Source organism: Macrosteles quadrilineatus, unplaced genomic scaffold (assembly GCF_028750875.1).
Source record: "Macrosteles quadrilineatus isolate MER2022 unplaced genomic scaffold, UCM_ALF_1.0 Scaffold_6__1_contigs__length_79288215, whole genome shotgun sequence".
NCBI lineage: Eukaryota > Metazoa > Arthropoda > Insecta > Hemiptera > Cicadellidae > Macrosteles > Macrosteles quadrilineatus.
Window position 1 is genome coordinate 29009880 of NW_026542599.1, and position 26172 is coordinate 29036051.

General features: G+C 37.8%; 1 protein-coding gene across 1 annotated transcript in view; it reads left to right on the top strand.

The window, feature by feature from the left end:
* The window catches only part of LOC128997088 (NBAS subunit of NRZ tethering complex-like), a 57627-nt gene that overhangs the window by 26613 nt on the left and 4842 nt on the right, over positions 1-26172 (top strand). The window contains exons 19-38 of the mRNA XM_054422666.1: positions 44-193; positions 694-851; positions 2370-2546; positions 3157-3259; positions 4070-4266; positions 5169-5281; positions 6544-6719; positions 6891-7081; positions 8311-8416; positions 9184-9302; positions 9776-10005; positions 11395-11603; positions 12367-12554; positions 15138-15326; positions 17666-17826; positions 20336-20529; positions 21169-21365; positions 23499-23603; positions 24146-24319; positions 25615-25759. Of these exons, the coding sequence (XP_054278641.1) occupies positions 44-193; positions 694-851; positions 2370-2546; positions 3157-3259; positions 4070-4266; positions 5169-5281; positions 6544-6719; positions 6891-7081; positions 8311-8416; positions 9184-9302; positions 9776-10005; positions 11395-11603; positions 12367-12554; positions 15138-15326; positions 17666-17826; positions 20336-20529; positions 21169-21365; positions 23499-23603; positions 24146-24319; positions 25615-25759 (3282 nt within the window). The remainder of the gene's footprint in view (positions 1-43; positions 194-693; positions 852-2369; positions 2547-3156; positions 3260-4069; positions 4267-5168; positions 5282-6543; positions 6720-6890; positions 7082-8310; positions 8417-9183; positions 9303-9775; positions 10006-11394; positions 11604-12366; positions 12555-15137; positions 15327-17665; positions 17827-20335; positions 20530-21168; positions 21366-23498; positions 23604-24145; positions 24320-25614; positions 25760-26172) is intronic.

The window sequence follows — 26172 nt, forward strand, 5'->3', positions numbered from 1 at the left end:
AACTATTATCCTTGGATTTGAAAGTTAATAACAAATGTTTCAGTCGAACGAGGACAACTTTGTGGAGCACATGAGACACAGGTTGTTGCCGTATTTGCAGCGCTGTGAGAAGCTCCGGCCAAACTCTCGGAGAAATCTACTGTCTCAGTTCCTCGCTCAGATAAGCATCGGAGATCTCTCTCGGCCTTTACAGGTCGGTGTGTTCGGAAGTAAATCTATATATATAGTTAATATACAATTTACAATCTAAAATTACAGTTAGAACAAAAACAAAATCATCAAAATATTTGTTACAAAACTTGTGTTACAAAAATGTCACAAAACTACAGTTTATGTGCTGTATATTCTTTTCACATCATAATAGACTAGACTCACAATCTTAGCTCATCTACTACTACTGCTACTGCTACCTACTACTGCTCACATACTATGCAATCCTGTAGGATTAGTTTCTCAGCATCAGTGTAGGTAAAGAAAGTTTACAAAATTATTGCTGTCATGAGTGTAGTCACTTCTCACTGGTTTACTTACAAAAAAATTAAAAACTATTTACAATACATATACTTATATATACTAGGCCTTTCATGTGTTTAGCTAGCTGCTTTGGAAGTTTAGAAAACTCATACAAACGGTCCCTATTATCAAATTACCCTTTTTATCTGACAGACGAGTGTTTGTTGTCTGTTGCCGCAGATGTTTGCCCACTGTATAGCCGAGCCACACTCTGGATTGGTAGAAAGCACTGAGGAACTGATCAGTATGGCACTGGACTCTGTGTACGGCTACACAGGCACGGATCAGCTGGCGAAGGCAGACACCATCTTGAAGATACTTCCTGTCAACTCTCTTGGGTCAGTCACACCACAGACACTAGACACACAAGTAGTAATCGAGGATAAATACAAGGGCTATTCAGGAAGTATGGAAAACAATATTTTATTATATACATCTGAAAGAGCATGTAAAAACTACTTGTCTTCTCAGTCAAATCAATTGAGTTATTTGTCAAATTTTTGGACGAGCATTAAAATTCCTTTTTCATAGGATTCAGCCACCTACGAGCTCAGCCAACTTACACACAATTAAAGGTCTTCATCGTAATCAAAGGGCTGTGCTGCTAACCAAGTCTTCACTTTGGTGCAAAAAATAAGTGAAAGTCACTTAGAGCCAGGTCTGCACTCTAGGGTGGGTGGTTCAGGGAAAAATCTTTCAATTTAATGATATCAAGTGTGTGATTTGATGTATGAGCGTTTTCATGCATAAACAAAATCTTGGATATCACATACCATTTCCGAACAGAATTTTCATGTATTACGTTTTTTTTGTACACTTCACACCCTCGATGAATTTCTATAGGTTTTAAGTGTATGACCAACAGAAACCATATTAGAGAGCGCACCTCGTAACTGGGGGGTTTTCAACTGTAGCACACTTTTTAAAACTGTAATATTGGGATAACAAGCAGCACAATGGCACTTTCTCTGTCACAGCTGGATAGTTGTTGACGAGGCGAACATTTCTTTAGTAGAAAGTAGACAACCACTGATTACCTATCTGAGTGACAACTGACTGCTTATCGGAGCTAAATGAAAACGTTCTTTACTTTCTGAATAGCCCTTGTATTTTAAAGGAAAGACAGGTGGCTGGCTAGGAATTGTTATGAGTAAAACATTGATTTAATACATAAATACTTTGAAGTAACCCCTACTATAAATAACACTAGCTGAAAATCATTGCTCATTTATGATTACAACATAATTGTTGCATTGACTTTGGGTACTGGAAGTATTTCTACCATATTGGCCTCTCACAGTGTGCAACTTTTAAAATTATATCTTATGTTAAAAAAATAACTTCATGTTGTTAGCCTCCAGATCACTATTTTAGTAATAAATAATGGTTTAAATACCTTATACTGTCAAAGTTATCCTTTGTAGTCTATGTAGGCACTGCAGTTTTGCTGAGATAACGCATCAGTCTAGACCTGCCCTCCGTGCGTATCGTGTTTCCCGGTACCGGGATTTTTGTAATGATTATTAATTTTATTGTTCGTCTTTCCGTTTAAATATGTGACATCGGTGGATTTTAACTTCAACGACTTCCTCTGGAACGAAATTTGATGTCCTTGACAGCTTGATGAAGGTCCCATCGGAAACGAAACTGCAGTAGCCTATATAGACTACAAAGGATCACTTTGACAGTATAAGGTAATTCATTAAGCCATTATTCATTAAAAACATAACAACGGCATGTAAACATTTTAAACACAAAACCCCAAAGTAAAAAAGTACATAGGTCCTGAATCTTACCATAAAGTGCACAGTACTGTAATAGCTATTTCCTTATGCGGATGGAATCAACGTTTGCAGGTTGAGTGAGGCAGGATTGAGTGAGAGGGTGCAAGCGGCCCGAGAAGAGTTGAAAGTCGCCCAAATACTGAAGGGACGAGGACATCAGATGAGCTTGTCATCTGTTCGAGCTCTGAGACAAGATGTTGACACAGCCAAGTCCCTACTGGTTCGGCTCACTTCTGCTGTTGGGACAAAGTAAGATCATACATTCTTTAGTCTAAGTTAAACATCGCTCTTCCAAAATGTATGTCCTATGTGCAAGCACACTAATAAGTCATATACTACAGTAAGGAGAATTTTTGAAATATCTACCTGAGAAATTTGGAATCGTCCTTAATATTTTGTAGCTTGCTGGATACCCTGAACGACACTTTCAAAAGAGCGAAGATTTTTGGCTGGTGTATTTAGGTGTCTCGGTACTAACCATTCAACCTGCAAGTATATCTTTTATAAAACTTATGGATCTTTTTCAAGAAGAGCAAGAAGGACGCCACTGTTAAAATTTGGCCAATGCAAACACAGGTGACGTAAATGAGTTATGCGTACTGTTGGGGATGCATATTGCTCGTTATTTTATCACATGATGTAACAAGTGGACCGCTCTTGCTCCAGCCAGTTAAGTTGTATTATCTACATAATCATATTGTTATTAAAAACTAGCCCTATCAACAGTAAGAAAGTGCCCTAACCTAACTTCCTTATTTATATCACCCTAATATACCCAACCAATTAAAGCAACCTCAATGTGGTTTAAATGATTGTAAAGAGTTAAGAAATACAATTTAATTATTGTTTGTGATTATAGAGTGCCCGTTGCAGAAGAAGCGGATTGGAATCAACTTCTGCAAGATCTTCTGCAGATGCAGAAACTAGTCTTGACATGCATTCCCCTGCAAATGTGCTATGAGGTGTGTTATAGTTAAATTTATTTTTTCAACTCCAGTGATAAAAACTTAAAAAGATTTTTTTAATTCGATACAATATTTGTTCAAAAATGTACAGTAAACCCCCTCTTATCCGGCCTACGTGTGACCGAGCCCCTGTCCAGGTCGGATGAACCAACCTATTATTAAAACGATAATTTAAATCTAATAACAACTAGTGCTTGGTTAAAAGTATTGTTTAAGTCTCTTTTCAGAATCTACTAGCTCAACTGAGTAGTGAACCTGATAAAAAACGTATATGAACAGGAAACAGATAAACCGTTAGAATGCTCAAATCATGGAGATTATGTTTACAGCTGTGGGAAATATTTTGGTATCGATTCCGAGAAATCATAATACAAATTATAATAACAAGTAACAAGTATGTATCTGATAAACCGAGGACCAGAAATTCCGAGATTAGGGCTTCTACTGTATTAAATAATTAATTTCAACAACCGACAGTAGAGCAATAAAAAGAGGCTTTATAAGTTTTCTTTCCTTGGCACATAGATTAATAGTAATATGAGACCCTTCCGGATTATCGAGAGCCAATTGTATAACAATGACTACTTTGTATAAATATACCACGAAGTTTACTATTGTACAACTATTTTGTCTCAAGAGAAGCTGGTCTAGGGACAAAGCACAGTGTTTTGTTCCTGAGGTCTCTGGTTCAAATCCCGCCAACCACCACTGTGCCCTAGAGCCTCTAGACCAAGTCAAAAGTAATGTTTAAAATGGTCCCGAGCCAGTATCTAGCTTCTTGAGAAGTGAAACACTCTCTTGTGAAAGGTTCATGTAGCGGGACTGTTGGCCAGTGACAGTCTGTCCGTGGTGCGTTCGGCTGTGCGCTCGATGTGCTGCCATCGTGAGGAGCAAGGCCGCAAGCCTCTGCCACTCGAGCGCAGCGTGGCGCTCGTGCTGCAAGCTGCCACCCATCACTTTGACTCTGCAGAGACACTCACTGATCACCAGATCAGCTTGGCTAGGTAATTGAGTCCGTCATTTTTTTAAGTCAATGTGAAGTGTGTTAAACTCAAATTGCGTGGTTTTAAAACAAAAATGAATTTAAGTAAAAATTAGATCAACACAAAAACTGAAACTTTTAAATTTTCATCCACTTGCTTTTTCTTACTTTTATTTTATTTATTTGAAAAAAATCACAAATTTTTACAAAATGTTATAAACAACTTGCTGCAAAAGCAAGGAAAATTTAGCTCATAGAGAAAACTTGTTCTTGATAACAAACTATTTTGTCATTTGGTCAGTCCTTGTCCATATTAAACTTTGGTTTTCCTTGTCTCTTTGTCAAGATCTGCTATCATTGTTGTTTCCACTTATACTCTACCTTTCTATAGAAGACTAACATAAACTTGCTTTAACAACAACTTGAAACAATTATCTTAAATAAATAAATATATACTAATAAATAACATGCATTTAATACTATTCAACTTTAACAATAATATAATGAGTAATTTAGACAAAAATATTCAATCAGATTTAAAATGGATACTTGGTGACAGTTAGCAAATTAACAATATTGTAATATTAGATAAATTACAGGAGATGGAACAAATACACAACTTAACTAAGGGTTAAGTGTTCCTGGAAGTAGAGAGCATACAAAAAAACTTTATACTTGAAACAAAATAAAAATTTGCCCCCAAAAAAGACCTTTAAAAAAAGCGTAGTGAAAAAGCTTTCAATGGGAAAATTATCAAGTTAAATTATTAGGGGTAGTTGTACATCCGTTCCATATTGTAGTTTTTGCTCCAAAAACAAACAAAAATTTAAGATTGAATTCACAACTATATTGCAGTAGGATAAGTTAAGTTTCATTGATTTCAATTTGATTAACATTGCATTGTTTCTAATTTGCAAATTTCAGAGGCTGTTTAAACATAATAACGGATGATAACGCAGAAATTCAAGAGGAAAAGGACTTGATTGCGGGGCTCCAGCTTCTCAATGAATTCAAAATCAGTATACTCCCAGTGCAGGGTAAATATCTACATTTGGTGTTGTTACTTTCTTTGGAAAACATAATCATTGATTTGTTACTTTGAATAATAAGAAGCTCAGCTAGCTTACTAAGCAATATGGATTCCAGAGGCGTATATACTAAAAACAATTTTACATAACACTGATTATTCGTCCTAGTACATTCCTCAGGCAGATTGAAGAAAAGTTCAAGTATCACAATCAGAACTGCTTGTAAGATAGTTTCAACGGTTTTTAATTTTAACTTACGTCTCACCGGTACAAAATATTAGTGTTATGTTATGTGAGAATTTTGTTTATGTTCTGTAAGCCCCTGGGTTTGATCTAAAGTACTATCTGATCTAAAGTACTATCTGATATAAAGTACCATCTGATCTAAAGTTCTATCTGTCATCTGATATATCTGATCGTTGTTCACTTTCCCAAAAAAAGAACTCCTAATAAACCTCAAGGCTTCCCCTCTAAATTAAAACAAAGTTTTCTCGTAGGCATGCCACAGTAGTAGTTTAGAACTTTTTATTTTCTTTCCTATTTTTCTTTGTTTTTGTTATAAACTCTTCCTTGAAGTAAAGTAAAAATATTAAAAAAATTATATATCTTATGACATTATATATCTTATGACATGGTATATCTTATGACATTATATATATCTTAGTACATTCAAATTAGGTTTGGTTGATTTGTGTGCAAGAGCTACGGATGATAGATGAAAAATCTTCAAAAAAATTTAGGGGCTCGGACCCCTTTGCGATGCTTTAGTGCTCTCTCTTACAAAATTCCACTATTGTTGAAACTAAAAATAACTTTTTAGAAAGCATCAATTTTCTTTTCTGTGCACCAAGATTTTTATGAAAATAGTCGGTTTACGTAAATGGAAAAGAGTTTACTCTTCCACAAGAATTTAGTTTTCACAGTTATTTGTGTTTCTTTTACAAAAGTGAACTATTTTCCATTCAATTTTCTGTTATTTATTTTACTTTTACTTTTATTACTTTTAATTGTAGCCTTTAACATTTAAATAAGGACCTAGCTGAACTTGTAACAAACTTCATTTCTGTTTACACCATTTTTAAATTGATTTTACTAACTAAAAAACTAACACAACTAAAAACATCGGAAGTTTTACACTTTTTTACAGTTTCTAGGAGGCTGAACATTTTACCATTGCTCAATAAAGTACTATATTCAATTCTCAACACAGTTAAGCCTGTTGTCCTTAAACCTAGGCCCTTTTGCTCTAAGTTATGTGTTCTATACAACAGTTAGACTGTGCAAGGAGCGAATGCAGCTGATAGAGTCCTGCTTGACGTCACGGCCAACGTCTTACAAGGATTATCACAAGTTGTTGTCTCTGGCTCACAAGCTGAGGATCTGCGGAAATGACTCACGACTGCGGGAAGGCACTATACTACTGCGAGTTGCCAACATTGCATTCCAGGTGTGTGTAACCATTGACTGTATATACACTTGACTCCATGCATTTCTCCGTAAACAAACTTACACCAGCTTACTCACGCCGCAAAATTCAGCCTCAGAAAACATATGGAATGCCAGATGATATTTTAAAATTTTATCAATATATCGTTTGGTGTATATCGCCATGTTTCAGGCCAAGGATTACCGCCATTGCGCCGAGGTGTGTCAACAACTGATGGACCGGCGCCATGCTGTAGGATGGGAGGCTTGCGCCAGACTGGGGCAATGTGCTGACTATGAAGACATCAGCACGAGGCAAACGTTGACAGCCTTCGCTCTGATACACTGCCCAGATGAAAACCTGCGGGAGCTGATTGAGACTAGGTGAGTGTACATTTAGGTTAAAACATTGTATATAACACTTGCTAATCATAGACTGTTAAAGCAAGACTGAGTCTGATATAGCCACCATCTTGTGCAGATTTGCCGATTGTAACCTAACCTCAGCTTTTACTACTTATGGTTTTCTTTCAGGAATTTGTGTTTTTTATTTGACTACTATGCAGTTTTCTGTTTGGCTCTACCACTGTGGTTTTCCAGCTTTGGCTGGGGTTGTGTACTTATCTAATCATGTTTTAGGTACTTAGGTATGGGCTCGTGAACATCTCGGTAAGGAGATCAGCGACAAATAATATTTATCAACCAACACTGACAGTCAGGCAATTTCGAAGGCTCTTAACTCAAAAGAATTCAACTATAAGCTTGTGTGGGAGTTGTCTTGCCCCGGTGTCAAAATTGGGAAGAGGGAACGATTTTACGCTTTTTGGGGGCCTGGATTTGCAGGCTTAGAAGGTAACGAGGCTGTCTCACTTAAGACGGGTGCATTTGAAACCACTGTAACATATTATGTATAGGATATGGGCTGAAGTAGTATCCCAAGTAAGCTCACTCTTCCTCACACACCTTACAATGGGTGGCCACGCAAATGTCGTGGCTGGATAGGCAAAGAATCAGACAAACAATAGGATTGACTGGTCACAGGTGGTTGAGAAAGAATCTGCAATGAATGGGTTTGTATGATTGTGCTCGACTATGCAGGGGATGTGGCAGGTCATAGGCAAATGCTGATTATCTGTGAGGAGCTGTCTGAGGTAAAAAGCACAACTGTAGACAATCTGGTGAAACTGATTGGTAGACAAAATAAAATAGGTTTACGTATCTTACGTTTTCAATCCTAGTATAGTCTCAGGTAAAAGGATTGATGACGTAAGGTACGTAAATATTTTATTTTGTTTAAATCAATCCTGGAGGCAATGCTGAATATGATTGGTTCACTTCAGGCATTTATCAGGTGCTTGTACATTGAAGGTTACTGAATGTTGATTGGGATGCACAATAATTTGACATATGAAACACTTTGATGCTTCAGGTCCGTCCCTTCAAAATGACATAGGTACTTTCACACCTTAGAAGAGAATCACGTTCCTCATCCCAGATACCTACCAAAATGTCAAGAAAATTGTGATGGGAAATAACCATAGTAATTTCATATTGAAGTATGTTTCGATCCCATGAACTAAATTGTATTTAAGTTTGTATATTTTTTGTTTTAGGTGCGAACTAGAACATAAACGACTACAGATTTTTATTCACAATCAAACCTCAAAAACAGAAACTCCTGAAGAAGAAGAAGAAGAATACACTGATGCAGCTAGCTCAGTAAGCTGACAGTATTTTTTACAATTGAAGGCATTTAAACCAAGGCTTAATTTGTTTATGATTACTTAGCTATATAAGCCGATATTTTAAAAATGTATGTTAATTTTAGTAAAATTATAAAAAAATTTCTTGAAACTGTTACAAAACCAGCTATTTTAACATATAACTTTAAATATATTCATCAATTACAGTAGACTCCCTCTTATCCGGACATCGGTTTAACCGGACTACACTCGGCGGAAATTACATCTCTTTAACCAAACAATTTTTATCAGCACATCATTTTAACCGGACTAGATCAACAGGAAGTGGGAGGTATTGAAACGACTGTTCTTGTGGGAAAGATTTGAGACCAATGCTCTCTTAAATTTAAGTCAAATATTTGGGTTACATAACAAGTTTTTGGGGGCGTCGGTTTAACCGGAAAAACTGAAATTCGGACTGGCCTCGGTCCCGACGAGTCCGGATAAGAGGGAGTCTACTGTAATAGCATTGTAACTTGTAACATAAACATTTTAGTGACAGTTTGCAAGAAGAATCTTCCTGTAAACAACAGATAGGTATTTTATAGATTAAAAATTTAGTAAAACAATGTTGTAACCCCACCTCAATTAGTAAATGCAATGGTAATAATTAAACTCCTATCTAATAACTCCAACAAGTTCAATTCATAAAAATAATCTAGAACATTAAATGACCAAAATTTAGCAATCAGTATTAGTCTATTACAGGATGTCTTTCCTTGAAATTTGATTAATATTTTTCAGCCTCAAGTTCAGTCCAAGGAGTTTCTTCCTCTGGGGCTGTCATCCACCCTTCAAACAACATCCAAACTTCTCAGTCAGTTCACTAATACTGGCTTTTGGAGGGATAAACTTTTGAATAGGTAAGAATTATGCTTATCATAAAGATATAAAGCTACAGTTTTTTAAATCTGTTTTAACATTAATTTGGGCTAATCTGAGTGGAGTTTTCCAAGGAACAAAAATAATATTGCTTGCCTCACTATCAAAAGGTCGTCGGTTTATTTCAGAATACAGACACTAGCTTTTTAATGGCTTGAAACTGTCGCCAGCTATTCTTGATCGTTTGGCTTTTAATAAATTGTTTTGGCTAAAGAACCTGATGAATCTTAGTCAGTAACAAAGCTACAAAGATCATCTCCCTCCACCCTACACTCATTGACATTTCATAAATATATTTTTCAATTATTGTAGGCCTTGGTATTTCTGCTTGAGAAGAATATGATGTTTCAACTCACGACCAATGAAAACAATCCAGCAGTATGTCAGAGCATAAATTATTTTCCTTTCAAACAAACTTCATAAATTTATTAATGTTCTCGACCTATATTTTCAGAGGAGATGGATCAGCGAGGGAGGCAGACAATCGGACACGTGGAGACATGTCAAAGCAGGGGTTCCCAGATCTGTACGCCAGCCTGCACGCAGACTGCCACGAGAGCTCTCTGTACACAGAACCTGACGCAGAGGAGTGGCGAGAGCTGCGGCTGGTACAGACCGTGCTGCGTGCGTCACTCTTGGAACAGGAGAAACTGCCAAAACATCTCCTGCGAGATATGGATGACGGTTAGTGTGACTGAGTGATTATAGTGCTCGCCTGACAATTGAAAGGTTGCCAATCCAATTCTGTGAAAAGCCAGTAGTAAAATGGTTTGAAACTTACATCAACCGACCTCAATCACTGGGCTTTTAATCGCCCTGACTAAAAACCAGCTAAGATGTATCAAGTTACATGAGGCTCACACAATTTGGATTTGATTCAAATTTATACACCCTAGTTGAATCCCCAATCTTAAATGGTAATAACATGGTATTAATATGTCTGTGAACGATTTTCTTTTCCCTACTCCTAAAATATTTTGTTGCTGTAGGAATTATGTACACACAACAAAATTCTCAAGTGCCCATGCACTTGTTGTCCAAAGCAAGCGCTGAAAATACGTTACTTGAAAGTAACCAGCTTTCTTTGTGAACGCACCCTTATTGTAAGCTACAACATCTTTTGTGTCATACAACTATCACAGTAACAAAAATAAGGACAAAAAAAGAATTGTAGGGACTAGCCCAATCTGTGACTAGCTCACAGAAACAAGGTTAATTTTGATAAAAAATTGCCACCAGCTGATTTATATACTGTAGATGGAATGTACACTTTAGTTTCCAAAAGTCAATGGTAATATTTTCTGGAAGGAAATGGTCAATTCTTTCTGTCTTCTCGTCTTCTGTCTTCTGTCAAATTGTTACTCCAATCAAGGCCCCGCTAGAAAAACAGGCCATGCTGCAGTGCGGGCAGCGCAACACTAAGTCACAGTGGTGGATAGTTGTACTAAACTCTTACCATTAAAATCTTACAAACAGCCAGCTTGATTATTTAATTAAACCATATGTGAATGGTGATGGCAATGAATTTATCAATGAAATCTATCTACTAGTGTGACGTCATGGATCCTGCAGCATGGCCTGTTTTTTCTAGTGGGGCCTTGCTCCCTCCAATGGGCAACAGTGTTCACAATTGATCCCTCTTAGGATTGGACTGTTAACCTTACTTCTAAGTATGATTTTAATTTATTTTTTTAAGGCTTGCATAGAATTTCAAATAGAAAATAATTTTTTAATCACTATTATAAAATTTATTAAACAAATCAGTTATGGAAATGTGCCTTGTCCGAGTTACAAAAATATGATAGTGAAATAGTCTAAACTTTAGTCAAGACTTTAGTGTGTCCCACTTCAACACCGTAATGAGAGTGAATGTTTTAGATTATTGTAATATTCACAGGCATTACATACTCATACTACACTCTCTATGCACTCTCTATACACTATACACACTCTTTAGGTTTAGATTGATTTACCCTAAAGTGTTTAAGCTTTCCTCTTATCAAAATGCTTCTGGCATTATATTAAAACAAAAAAAGAAGGGTCATACAATGAGGTGAATATTTCCGTTTGCAGTGTTGACTCAGTTGGCAGCCCTTGTTATGCCGGAGGATTCGTGTGTTGGGTTGGCTACACTGCTTGCGGTTGGCAAGCCAGAAGCTTGTGACCAATGTTTCTCCCGTCTTCCCCACACTCTACTCACTCTACAACTCGCTGTGTATCTGTACGCTCTCAGAGAGGCGGCCCCTCACCACTCTGATGTGTTTCTATGGACGCCTGATCAAGTAAGACAGAGATATAAAGCAAAACGTAATAAGTTACATTTAAGACTAGTAAAAAACTTTACTTTCACTGTATTAGAAACCAGCACAGCTGTAGAAATGGATGACATTGCCAGGGTTTCATGTAGTTAAAATTGTATAGAACAATAATTCTATTTCCTTAAAATACCCCCGCCGCAGCAAACCTGCCGACTAATCAAATTTTAATTTGTCTAATTTATTTTTAATTAAATCTATTTAAATAGCTCTAGAGGTCGTCCAGTGGTCAAAAACTGAACCAAAAATATGTAATGTACAGACTTCTCTATTTGCACCCCACATTGTAAATAAAACATTTTATTGGAATTTCTTTAATTTATTTTGATTTTCTGTTTGAATAATATTTAGTTGTTATTTTGTCACCAGCATGGCAACCCATAAGGCCCATGTTAATTACGCTTATTAAATATTTTTTACTGGCTTATTAGAACCTATCCAAACTTTGAACTACAAAGTCCAAAAATATAACAAAGATAATTATTGACATGTTTCAAGACCTCACATTATATGTGCAAAATTAGTATACCTGAGTTCAATACTAGACAGTAGGAATATAGTTTGAAGAATATAGGTTTAGTAAATTTAGCTGAATTGTAGCTTCCGTAGTTGCTGCAACTCATCTAAACAGTCGGCCAGTTCAACTGATCATCTCCCAAAAACAACATTCAGAGTAGTTTGACCTCTGGAAACCTACCTAGTTTATAATTTGAGATACATATTTCTACAGGTGCTTGCCTGGGCCTCATCTCACACGGATAGTTTGTCTGAGACATCACAGCTGTTAACTAAAGCTCTCACTCAACTGAACAACTTTGAGCACAGCAAGCACGTAGAACAGCTCAACTGTGGGGTGGATATCCGCCGGTTCGCTTGGGACCCTCAGTACAAGACTGACTCTATACTGGGTCTAGCCATGTAAGTATCATAATGTAATTATTATTCTTTTATTCTTACTTTTACCATTTACTTTTGGATTCTGACGTAGACATCCTACCTATATGGACCAGTTGTAAATATTTTTAATTTAAAAAGAACATATTATTATCATTATCTATTTATTAATGGTGTTCTGTCTTTTCTCTTTATGACTGATGTGTTGTAAGAAAACTCTGAGTGGATCACAGTGTTGTCGTAGTTGTAGGAGAAAATGGCTAGTTTCAGTAAAAAAAATTAGGGGTGTGTCGAAACTCCATACCATCGATAGTTGAACATTGGTATCGGTATCAAGAATTGATTGTCAAAAGTCGATTTCGATACCTGACACATCTGTGAAGCTCGCAAGATCAGAAAATTATCCCTATAGCCACGATCACGCAAGACAACAATGACGTTTCCATGACCGCGGGAGTCAATGATAATCAACATGAATGTGACAGATGTTCATGATTTTGATATGATCGTGGGAGACGATGATGATGTCTACACAATTGCAGGAGAAGACACTGATGTCTACATGTCCGTGGGAAATGGTCAGAATTTTGCCTCAATCGCGGGACGATGATATTGTCTTATTGACCGCAGAGACGATAATGATGTCTACAGGCCCTCAAAGACAATTTGATAGAATTTTGCCGCAATCGCGGAAGACGATGATAATATCCACAGGACCACAGGAGACAATGATGATGTCTAAACTGCCGCGAAGAAGACAAAGATGTCTACACGACCGCAGGAGATTAGAATCTTGCAGCGATCGCGGAAGACGATGATGTCGATAATGTCAGGCGTGGCTCACCGTTTAGAGGCTTGGGATATTGTGTTTTTACCAATACATTCAATGTAATCAGTCTGAGTGGTTGTGAAGGTGTGAGGAGTGGGACAAGCTACAAGTGGCTCTAGACCTGGGTGCGGCTCATGGTGTAGAGGCTTGGGAGGTTGTGTTTTTACCAATACATTCAATGTAATCAGTCTGAGTGGTTGTGAAGGTGTGAGGAGTGGGACAAGCTACAAGTGGCTCTAGACCTGGGTGCGGCTCATGGTGTAGAGGCTTGGGAGGTTGTGTTTTTACCAATACATTCAATGTAATCAGTCTGAGTGGTTGTGAAGGTGTGAGGAGTGGGACAAGCTACAAGTGGCTCTAGACCTGGGTGCGGCTCATGGTGTAGAGGCTTGGGAGGTTGTGTTTTTACCAATACATTCAATGTAATCAGTCTGAGTGGTTGTGAAGGTGTGAGGAGTGGGACAAGCTACAAGTGGCTCTAGACCTGGGTGCGGCTCATGGTGTAGAGGCTTGGGATATTGTGTTTTTACCAATACATTCAATGTAATCAGTCTGAGTGGTTGTGAAGGTGTGAGGAGTGGGACAAGCTACAAGTGGCTCTAGACCTGGGTGCGGCTCATGGTGTAGAGGCTTGGGAGGTTGTGTTTTTACCAATACATTCAATGTAATCAGTCTGAGTGGTTGTGAAGGTGTGAGGAGTGGGACAAGCTACAAGTGGCTCTAGACCTGGGTGCGGCTCATGGTGTAGAGGCTTGGGATATTGTGTTTTTACCAATACATTCAATGTAATCAGTCTGAGTGGTTGTGAAGGTGTGAGGAGTGGGACAAGCTACAAGTGGCTCTAGACCTGGGTGCGGCTCATGGTGTAGAGGCTTGGGATATTGTGTTTTTACCAATACATTCTAAGTAATCAGTCTGAGTGGTTGTGAAGGTGTGAGGAGTGGGACAAGCTACAAGTGGCTCTAGACCTGGGTGCGGCTCATGGTGTAGAGGCTTGGGAGGTTGTGTTTTTACCAATACATTCAATGTAATCAGTCTGAGTGGTTGTGAAGGTGTGAGGAGTGGGACAAGCTACAAGTGGCTCTAGACCTGGGTGCGGCTCATGGTGTAGAGGCTTGGGATATTGTGTTTTTACCAATACATTCAATGTAATCAGTCTGAGTGGTTGTGAAGGTGTGAGGAGTGGGACAAGCTACAAGTGGCTCTAGACCTGGGTGCGGCTCATGGTGTAGAGGCTTGGGAGGTTGTGTTTTTACCAATACATTCAATGTAATCAGTCTGAGTGGTTGTGAAGGTGTGAGGAGTGGGACAAGCTACAAGTGGCTCTAGACCTGGGTGCGGCTCATGGTGTAGAGGCTTGGGAGGTTGTGTTTTTACCAATACATTCAATGTAATCAGTCTGAGTGGTTGTGAAGGTGTGAGGAGTGGGACAAGCTACAAGTGGCTCTAGACCTGGGTGCGGCTCATGGTGTAGAGGCTTGGGAGGTTGTGTTTTTACCAATACATTCAATGTAATCAGTCTGAGTGGTTGTGAAGGTGTGAGGAGTGGGACAAGCTACAAGTGGCTCTAGACCTGGGTGCGGCTCATGGTGTAGAGGCTTGGGAGGTTGTGTTTTTACCAATACATTCAATGTAATCAGTCTGAGTGGTTGTGAAGGTGTGAGGAGTGGGACAAGCTACAAGTGGCTCTAGACCTGGGTGCGGCTCATGGTGTAGAGGCTTGGGATATTGTGTTTTTACCAATACATTCTAAGTAATCAGTCTGAGTGGTTGTGAAGGTGTGAGGAGTGGGACAAGCTACAAGTGGCTCTAGACCTGGGTGCGGCTCATGGTGTAGAGGCTTGGGAGGTTGTGTTGAACCACTTCCGAGCTCTGCTGACCTCCAACAGCCCGACTCTGACAGAGCGACTCTCCGACAACAGACTGACCTCGCTACTGAGGGAGCACTCGGACACTGTCGTCAACAGGTGAGGGAGAATCTAAAATTATCTGTGATAGTCTATTTAAATTTCTCTTGTTTGATGGAGCTTAGTTTGATATACCAAACACAGTAGCTCAACAGAATGGTCATGGGTTGGTTGATAAGCATGCATTAACTACTGGACAGATTGGTCTGAAATTTGGCATGAAGATAGCTCACATTCTCGATTAATAAATAACTGCCTGAAAAATAACTGCCAATCTTTGAAGACTCTGGCAAATGATTTTAATCATCATTTTTTGAACTTAAGTAATTCAGCAGCAGTAGCTCCGAATAAGAACAAAACATTGATGTTCATGGTTAGTAACTTAGCAAAGATTGATGAGCCTTTTAAGTTTAAAAAAATTAAAATATCTGATTTGAGAAAAATTGTTTATTCATTGAAAAATACTAAATCTGCAGGATGGGATGAAATCCCCCTATTTGTAATAAAATATGTGATTGATTTGATTCAAGAATCCTCGTGCAAAATAATAAACCAGTCCCTAGAATGTGGAGTTTTCCCTGAAAAACTCAAATTTTCTGTAATCAAGCCTCTTTATAAAGGAAATTGTGTTAATGATTTGAAGAATTATCGTCCAGTAGCTTTGCTTCCGTGCTTTTCTAAGATATTTGAGAAGGCAGTTGAACTACAATTAAAAAATTATATGGAAAACAATAATATATTTAATATATCACAATTTGGTTTTATAAAAGGACTTAATACCCAAACACCAATAACATAAATGGTTAATCATATAGCTGCGGCGCTGGATGGGTCGCAGAAGGCTGCGGGTGTGCTGTGCGACCTATCCAGCGCTTTTGACTGTGTTAACCACGACATTTTAATTGAAAAGCTAGGCAAAATTGGAGTTATAGGAAAAGAGCAACTGTGGTTTTCTTCCTATTTAACTAATAGATACCAGAGAACTAAAATCAGCAAAAATGGTCAACAAGTAAATTCATCTTGGGATAAAGTGCAATGTGGTGTGCCACAGGGGTCAATATTGGGTCCCTCTTTGTTTTTAATCTATGTAAATGATCTGCCAAATATAACAAAGATGAAACTTTTTCAATATGCAGATGACACAATGCTTTTGTGTAGAGGACCCACTATTGACGTCCTGCAGACTAGCATAGACAAAGAGTTCTCTGCCCTGGGTAACTGGTTCCGGGCAAATGGTCTGGCCCTAAATGTGGAAAAAACCCAAATTATAAACTTTTCAGCTAACTACAGGGAAGATGATTCAAATCACATTATCCTTTCAAATCATCAATTATCTCCACAACAAAATGTAAAATTCCTTGGATTAATTTTGAATAAAAATCTTAACTGGGCATCTCAAATTGAAAATTTAAGTAAAAAATTAGACCCTTGCATTTTCTCAATAAGAATAATCTCACAAGTAACGAATCTAGAAACCCAGCTAATAATATATCATGCATATTTCTCATCATTAATGACATATGGTATCTTGATCTGGGGTAACTCTCCTCATTCAAAAAAAAATTTTAAATTACAAAAAAAGTAATACGAATTATTGGCAAAGTTCCCTCTAGAACCCCTAGTAAAAAACTGTTTCAAAACTTTAAAGTTCTTACTTTTTACGATCACTATATTTAGGAAAAGCATGCTGGGTCCATAGAAACCTCTCTACTTTTATGGAGACCCTAACTCAACATAATTACAATACAAGAAAAAAGAATATTATCAAACCTGTAGCTCATAATTTACAAATATTCGAGTCATCACCACAATACATTGGTCCAAAAATCTTAAATAACTTACCAACAAGTTTAATTACTCTAGAAAATCCCTATAAGTTTAGACTTTATTTAAAAGAATGGCTCAAGACTAAATCTTTTTTTTCATTGGCAGATTATTTTAAGGACTGCTGGAATTAGGTATAAGTAAACCTTCACACTCCTGCTGGCTCAATTTTTTTTATCATGTAACAATGTTGTATTTTGGGAAGATTCAGTTGTTTTATGTAAATACAGATGTATTAGTTTTATCTATTAGTTTTAAGTCTTTATTTAACCATTGACAATATGTCCTGTTATTATAATGTAATGACATGTAACTCAATAAATAAATAAATTAATTAACATATAGGCCTATTCATATCTCAAAAATCCTTTCTGGCTCCGCCCCAGTGACTTTGTAGTTCCCCATGTTAACCTTAGGTATATAGGTTAACTATGAATGATAGTTTTGAGACTGGGTGAAAGGTGGTAATTCAGGGTAATTTGGGAGCAATCTAGGTCAGTCTGTGTTACCATACAGATGATACAAATAATCTATGTTTGTTGATATTAAAAATGTATATACTAAGTTTTCTACAGGTTTCAGGAAGTAGTGCTGCCTACTCTCAGTGGAGTCAACTACAGCCAGCTGATCAGTTACTACACTGTACTACAAACTGTGGCTCCTGACTCTAGTGTACATGGCATGGTACCCAGGGATCACATCAAACTAATCAAGAAAGTCAAGGCCACGTCTACAGGTCGGTGCGGTATATGAAAATGTTATAGTTCTTGTTTTGATTGTGACGCAAAATTCTAGGGGGGGAATAAACTAGTATTCACCTAAGTCAGGCTAGGCCTACCCCTAGAACCGGCCACACTCAAATTTCTTCCCCGGAGCGCTCAGAAGGAGCCGAGAAAAAATCCAGGGGTCGATACGAAGTTGTCACGGCTTTGACTGATCAATTTAGTTAAATTTAATCGAAGGCTCAGAGCTCTAGAAGCGCTCAGGAAATCCTGCAGACGCTCAGTAGGAGCTATTTCATCCTCACCTTCGCTAACGTGTTTTGGAGAATTTTGCCTAACTTTTAGAATGACTCTGTAGGGCCGACGAGTATTCAATCTTAAGCCAATGTGATATAAATACTCGTATTAAACTGTAAACTATCTGGCTAAAGACGGTGGTGGATAATAAAATCGAATCTAATGTAAAAAGCAATTCCTACAGAGTCGTCGGGGCCTAATTAATATAATTGGACGGATAATTTAACGTGAGTGGTTTAAAATAAATTTAATACTAATTTTTGTAGCTGATTATTCAACTCAGCCTGCTCCCAAGACTCGATTCTTTCACCCGCCAAAGACGGGGTTTAGAACTCAGACGACGAGTCTCGGGGTATTAAAACGGCGAACTAATTAGAATAAACGTACGTAATAATTCTTTAAGCGAACGGAACAAATGTAATTTCGTAGCCAATTGATTTAAACGAGCCGAAAGGTATCCACCGCTAGTCACTGGCAGGCAGGAACTGGCGGGTTGTATGCAAGTCGGCGAAAACTAATTTAGATAAGTCGAATCGGGAATTTAAGAAAACGAAAAGGATAATAAGTTAAGTACAGTATGCGTAAGATAAAACAGAAATAACGTAAAACGTAAAAAAAGGGCCTAACTAGTGTGTTAGCTAACCTTCGTAATAGGATCGTAGGGTCGTATTCGTAATTTGTGCGAGCTGGTCGGCGGTCAAACAGCGATTAATCTTGTCCGGCTCAAATCATGATTTCCTCGGTCGAGGCTTAATCGCTCTGGTGGTGAGTTCGAGAACTAGCCAACAGCTGATCGGAAATTCACCTGTTGAGCCGGTCTAGTTGTCGTCTGTCGTTGGTCAACAAACACCATTTCGAGGTTAAGTGATGTTGTCATCGGCGTTAAATATTCGTAAAATCGGTCGTTTTAACTTTATTATGTGAAACGGAGTGCTATTATGAATAAATATGTAGTTGTGGATGTGTTTGTGTACTTCACTGTTAATAAAAATAGGCCTACGTTCTTTGGCCCATAGCCCAAGCTATGGCCAACACATAGGCCTAGGAGTAGGCTATTGTGGTTAAAAATCGGGTAAGTTCTGATGTTTATTTATTCGTAGTACGTTTTTACCCCCCTTAAAATTTGGCACCTTACATGATGTGTAATTATTGCTTGCTGTACAGATCAGTTTCAGGGATCAAGAATCCTATTGATGTGTAATTATTGCTTATTATACAGAAAAATTTCAGGGATCAAGAATCCTAATTTCCCTGTTACCCAAGCAAAATGGTACCTAGACAATAATGGTAGGAAGGAACCAATTAAAATCTCAAATTAAATACCTATTAGTTTCCATTAATCTTTAGTCACTCAGTCATGAAAATTTATTTGGGGTGGGTTTATCCAAATTTAAATCAACTCCCACACCACCACCAGTATTTCCAGTAATTCAGTATTTCTTCCATTCCCCTAATTCCCAGGTCTGGGTGTTGATTAGTATTTTCCATCTTATCCCATCATCAACAGTTTCTCCTCCTCCATTATCACCCTCTTTTCTCCAAATTCCTCTTTGCCTTGGTATCCACCTCTAGGTCCTTTCTCTTATCCCCTCATCTCTATCAAAATCAGCTTATTCCTTGCAATTCTCTCTTCTCTAATTTGTCTTACACATGTCTAAAAAACATTTAGTGTTAATTTTCTACACCCCATCGTAAGGTGTCCTAAACTACCCGTTTGTTAATCCCTTTCCTAATAGTATTCCACCTTTTTTACTCTTTTTTTAAGTAGCCAGCCTGTGACCATTATCTTTCCTGTAAATTCCATACTTCTGTCCCATAAATAACTATTTAGTAACAATAGGTTAGAAGTTAAGGAAAGGCCAATTGGCTGATTAGTATTATTATTTACAAGGATAGGAATCAGCTAGTAGAATCAAGAATCAGCAATGTGAAAGGGACGAAATATTAAGTTTTGTGTGTTGTGTGTTATGTGTTTTATGTGTGTTACCAAGGCTAATCTGGACTATGTCTACCAGGTAAGCTAGATGATCCCTATCCTTGTATATAATAATCCTATTTAGTTACAATGTGTCTTGTAGCTACTCTTGCCTTCATTGGTTCGGTACCTCCCTATCCCATAGTATGTGCTCCTTACTTTTGGATAGCCATACTACTTTTCCCATTATCCAAATCGTTTATATCTAAAATATCTACTGAATATTTGTTGTAACCTGAACCTCTCTTTAGACATTGACTATGTCCGGCTGGTGACGAGGCCGCAGGATGTGATGGAAGTGTTACGACCGTGTGTGAGACAGGAGACCATCAACATTCTGGCCAAGCTGCTGAAGGAGCTACTGAAGGCTCTCCCCTCACTGCAGCAGCACACCTCTGTAGGTCAGCTGTATCTGGAGTGTGCCGTCACTGCGTACAAAGCTCAGGTTAGATATGTCTACACAGCTCTCGGTTATTTCTCATCCCCCTCAAAGAGTCTCTGATATTTCAGTTGAGTACCCTGGGTATCCCAGATCTTCAAAATCTCCCTGATATATCAGTTTGTCCTGGATGTCCATGAAAACCTAAAGATTTTGAATGTGTCCTCAATTATTATAACTTAAATCATTGTTGTCAACGTTTTAATTGTTTGCGAACAAAATATTATTTTGTCTGAACCACGACACAATTTCTGTACTGATTTGTGTCAAGTGTTTATGTTCAGAGTTTAAGTGTGATAAGTGGTTTGGAGCTATGCTGTTTTAGTCTTTTTATAATCAACAAACCACAAGTAAATATCCTTTGAGGCTACTGTTCCCAATGAACATATACATAAAGAATATTGTCTTTCTGGTAAATCAATTTCAGTCCATGCAAGTGTTTGTGGTCACTTTACATGACCCCAGGGTGAAAAAGGATCATTTTCTAATTACTTGGTGTTAAATTTAGCTTGAAAATGAACCTTAAGTTATGAAACCTTGGTTGCCTGACGAAAACTGGATCATTCAACAGTACGGTCTCCAACCTCCTTAATTGACGCTATCCAGAGACTGAAATGTTTCAGTTGATCTGCCGTTTGGTTTCAGTGTCTAAGTACGACGTGTAGAAATCCTCTGGACCAGTTCTCCACATTGCTGCCGTACCTTCAGAAGCTGAGTGGGACAGAGTTGCTCAACTTTATTCGCAGAACAGTCTTCTGCCACCAGAGTGTGCTGAGGCTAGATCCTCTGACCAGACAGGACATGATAGACGCAGCTCTCAGATGTGGTCAGACACACGGCCTGTGAGTTGGTATAGAAAGAACTTTACCGTGTAAACCACAGTGGAACCTCAATAATATGTGACGCAAAATTCTAGGGGGGGAATAAACTAGTATTCACCTAAGTCAGGCTAGGCCTACCCCTAGAACCAGCCACACTCAAATTTCTTCCCCGGAGTGCTCAGAAGGAGCCGAGAAAAATCCAGGGGTCGATACGAAGTTGTCACGGCTTTGACTGATCAATTTATTTAAATTTAATCGAAGGCTCAGAGCTCTAGAAGCGCTCAGGAAATCCTGCAGACGTTGGAGCTATATCATCCCAGCCTTCGTAAAAGTGTTTTGGAGAATTTTGCCTAACTTTTAGAATGACTCTGTAGGGCCAACGAGTATTCAATCTTAGCCAATGTGATGTAAATACTCGTATTAAAATGCGACTAACTAGTTTAAGACGTTGGTAATCGATCTAATATCGAATGTAAGGTAAAACAATCCCTACAGAGTCGTCGGGGCCTAATTAATATAACTGAACGGATAATTTATCGTGATAGGTTTAAAATAAATTTAATATCGATTTTCGTAGCTGATTATTCAACTAGCCTGCTCTCAAGACTTGATTCTTTCACCCGCCAAAGACGGGGTTGAGAACTCAGACGTCAAGTCTCGGGGTATTAAAACATCGAATTAACTCAAATAATCCAAGTAACAATTACTCGTTAAGCGAACGGAGAAATCGTAATTTCGAAACTAATTAATTAAAATAAAATAAACGATAGCCACCGCTAGTCACTGGCAGGCAGGAACTGGCGGGTCAAGACTCGAGCTAAGATATTAAATTTAGATAATTCTAAACGGAATTTTAAGAAAACGAAAAGGTATAATAAGTTAAGAACGCGTAAGATAAAACAGAAATAACGTAAAACGTAAAAAGGGGCCTACCGTAACTAGTATGGTAGCTAACCTTCGTAATATTATCGTAGTGTCGTTGTCGTATTCGTAACTTGTGCGAGCTAGTCGGTGGTCAAACAGCGAATAATCTTGTCCGGCTCAAAACTCAAATCATGATTTCCTCGGGCGAGACTTAATCGCTCTGGTGGTGAGTTTAAGAACTAGCCAACAGCTGATCAGAAATTCACCTGTTGAGCCGGTCTAGTTGTCGTCTGTCGTTGGTCAACAAACACCAGCTTAAGGTTATGTCGTCGTCGTCGTCGGTGATAAATACTTGTAAAATCGGTCGGTTTAACTTTGTTTGGTGAAAAGGAGTGCTATTATGAATAAATATGTAGTTGTGGGTGTGTTTGTGTACTTCACTGTTATTAAAAGTAGGCCTACGTTCTTTGGCCCATAGCCCAAGCTATGGCCAACACATAGGCCTAGGAGTAGGATGTTGTGGATAAAATCAGGTAAGTAATGGTGTTTGTTGACTAGCAATACGTTTTTACCCCCCTTAAAATTTGGTACCTCACAAATAAGAAGACCCTGATAACAAGTCTTATTTGATTATTCCTATGAGAGCTTTGTTATCGAGGTTCTGCAATACTATTCATATTTTTTATGTATCACTGTTATGATAGCATGCATACCTGAATGGGACAGAATTTACGCTGACCCAAGAAGAAACACACATTTTTTCACTTTACGCAATGATTAGAATACAGTTTTTCCTTAATAATCCGACCTTTTGTAATCTGTTGTACTTGGTAGTCCGATGCACTAATGGCATAAATCGTCAAAAACAAAACAAGTCTGCAGCAAGATAACCCCCCTCACCAATAATATACTGTATCGTCACTGTTGAGTTCAATTTTAATAAATTACAAGACAGGTGCTGTTCGCTACTCTTTGTTTCCGGTAACCCTTAGGCATTCTTGGACAGAACGGCATCGTCCCACTTCTAATGCACTCATAGACAGAACTTCTGGGTTTTTGAATCTTGATAATGTCTTGTATAGTAATGAAGCTAAGTAAGTATTGTCTATGAAATAGAGAAATATTCTTCTCAGAAGGTCATTTCATAAAAATATTTATGTCCACTATTAATGAAGGTACATCGATGTATGCCTAAAAGCTATTTATGTTTAATAACCATTCTTATGAAATTGTAGATCTTGATCTGAATATAAAAAAGTAACAAAAATAACCACGTTGAATATTTTACAGGAACGTTGATCCTGATTACAAAATGATACATGCCCTCAAAGACTACATACAGCAGGTCTGGGATATGGAAAAGCCATCCTGTAAAACTTTGAAGAACTATCTTGTGTAAGTATAATAAGTATAAGTAAGTGTAAGTATATTGGGGTTACTCAAGGGTACATTTCTAAATAGATATTTAGATCACATTCTAAACTGTCCCAACTAATATATCCCCACTACAAACTACAAAATAAAGTTTATAGGAAAGTAAGAAGTGCACTCGATCAGTGAAATCTACCTTTTACCATGTGGTTTTCAGATATTTTCCCCTTTAAATAAAAAGCTCTCATGGTAATCTTTGGTACAACTGATATTTGCAATTAGCCTAAATAATAAAAATGTGTTTTTCAAATCCAAATTTTACAAAAGTATTTCAAATTGCTTTTTAAACCTTCCCCCATGATACTCAACTAAGTATTTTGAATCCCCATTCTCTTATTTTACCTCTAAAGCTATGCAGTACTTTATTTAACAAGCCAATTTAATTTCTTGAGGACCTTTGAAAGAAGTAAACGTGTGATCATATTTGACACACCGAAGTTTTAAGATTTATCTTACAATGTTTCTAAACTAACCTTTTCATGTAAATATTGTAATGTTTGCCGCAGCCGGCTAGATGAAGCTTGTGGAGACACCGAGGCTGTGGGAACCGTGATACAGACCGCTCTGGTAGATGCTTCATTGCCATCGTCGGTGCTGCAGGAAATGGCTAGACTAACGAACAAACGAACACTCAGCAGCTACGTTACTGATCTTCTAAACTCACTACCGACCAACCCTGCGTGAGTACAGTCAGAACGCTAACAATAGCTCAGTGATACATATTGGGCTGATTTGCCACACATTGGTAGTTCAAGACCAGCTGGGTCTACACCTTACCACTTACCACTGGCTCTCTCAGTCTCGCTCCTTTGACATATACGGTGATGGTACTTCACTGTCTTAAGATTGCTTCACAGTTCAGTAGTCTGTGGTGACAGGCAGTTGAGCTTTTTACAAAAACGGATAACAATTAAGATACATCCATTTGATGATTTGAATCTGGACCAATCTGCCCTTTTGATAAATGATTCTAACAGAAACAACTATAATCTTTGACAGTAGCAAAAGTCACTAACAAGACTACAAGGATTTTGAATTGTAGAAAATGGTGGATAGCAGCTAGCTTCTTTTACAAGCGAATGCCAAAGCCATATCGGTAGCTAATTTTTGGAAAAGCGAAGTCTGATTTCCGGACACGGAAAGTAAGTAAGCAGCTAGCTTACCTTGAAAGTGTAGTTAGGCCATAGAACATGTAGAAAAACACTGTGCACACAATATTTCGTCCCCTGAGGGACTTTTTCAAGTGTAGATAAATAGTTTACTTATAGAAAGAGTCGGTAAACTCTTTCTCTACACTTGAAAAAGTCCCTCAGGGGACGAAATATTGTGTGCACAGTGTTTTTCTACAGGTTCTATGGCCTAACTACACTTTCAAGGTAAACTAGCTGCTATCCTCCTTTTTCTACAATTCAAAATCCTGGCCTTAGAGCCTTTCCTTGAACAAAACTAACAAGACTACAAGTTCACACCAGTCATCTCCATTCATACTTGTATTAAAATACCTACATTCGTATGGTCGCCATTTCATAAGTAAGGAAGTAAAGTAAGTTAAGCTGACAAAGGCAATTCACCCTTTCAATATTAGGATTAAAATTTAAAAAAATGTTGCATTTAAGCTATTTTTAAAACACTGGCCATACAGCAGATTTGGTATTTTTATTTAAACTAGCCGCTATACTCGTGTTTCGCAACAGGAAGAAGTCGTAAAGTTCCCAAAGTGTAAGTTGCTGATAACAGAAAAAGATGGTTCGTATGTAAAAAAAAATTACAGTTTCTCATTTTTAGAAACCCTAAGAGATTTTACCATTTTTAAATTTATACACTAAAATTGTTTCTTTCATGTTTATTTTGAGACAGTTTTGGGTCTTACATTATTTTCCGTTAATCAGTGATGCTACCAATATTCCTGTTGATCTTGTTTCATCAATACAAATCTTTCCTTTACAAGTCAGTTTATTGCATGTGAATGTTTCAGTTTTATAACGACTGTACTTCAGAGGGTTGAAGAGTGCTTAGCAGCCGGAGAGAAGGGAGATTCATGGAGCATTCTGATTGGTCCACTGACCGAGAGACCTGAACTGCCAGCCAGTGTGCGGAAACAGGCATCTCTGCTTACCCAGGTGATTCATTGTCACGTCCTGAATTTACGTTTAACTATTGATAGAAATAGACATCTTTCCCATGTCGAGGCTGTAGCCAGTTTCAGAATAAAAATTCTTGTTGATTCGAGTCATTGACAGAGTTAACTGTAAATTACAACCTTTTTGCCAAAACCATACTGAAAGTGTCCCTTATAATAATAACTATATCATCTTTTATGTCACACCAACTATCACAGCAACAAAACCTAAGAGAGAAAAGCTCCTGCATGGTATACTCGTAAGGTCCAATAAACAAGTATAAATGTAATAATTTATACTACAGAACTATATAACTTCAATAGGATTTAGCCTAAGTTAAAAATAAGCCATTTCTTTTCCGTGTACACCACTGACATTTTATTAATAAAATAAATGAAATCATAACAAATATA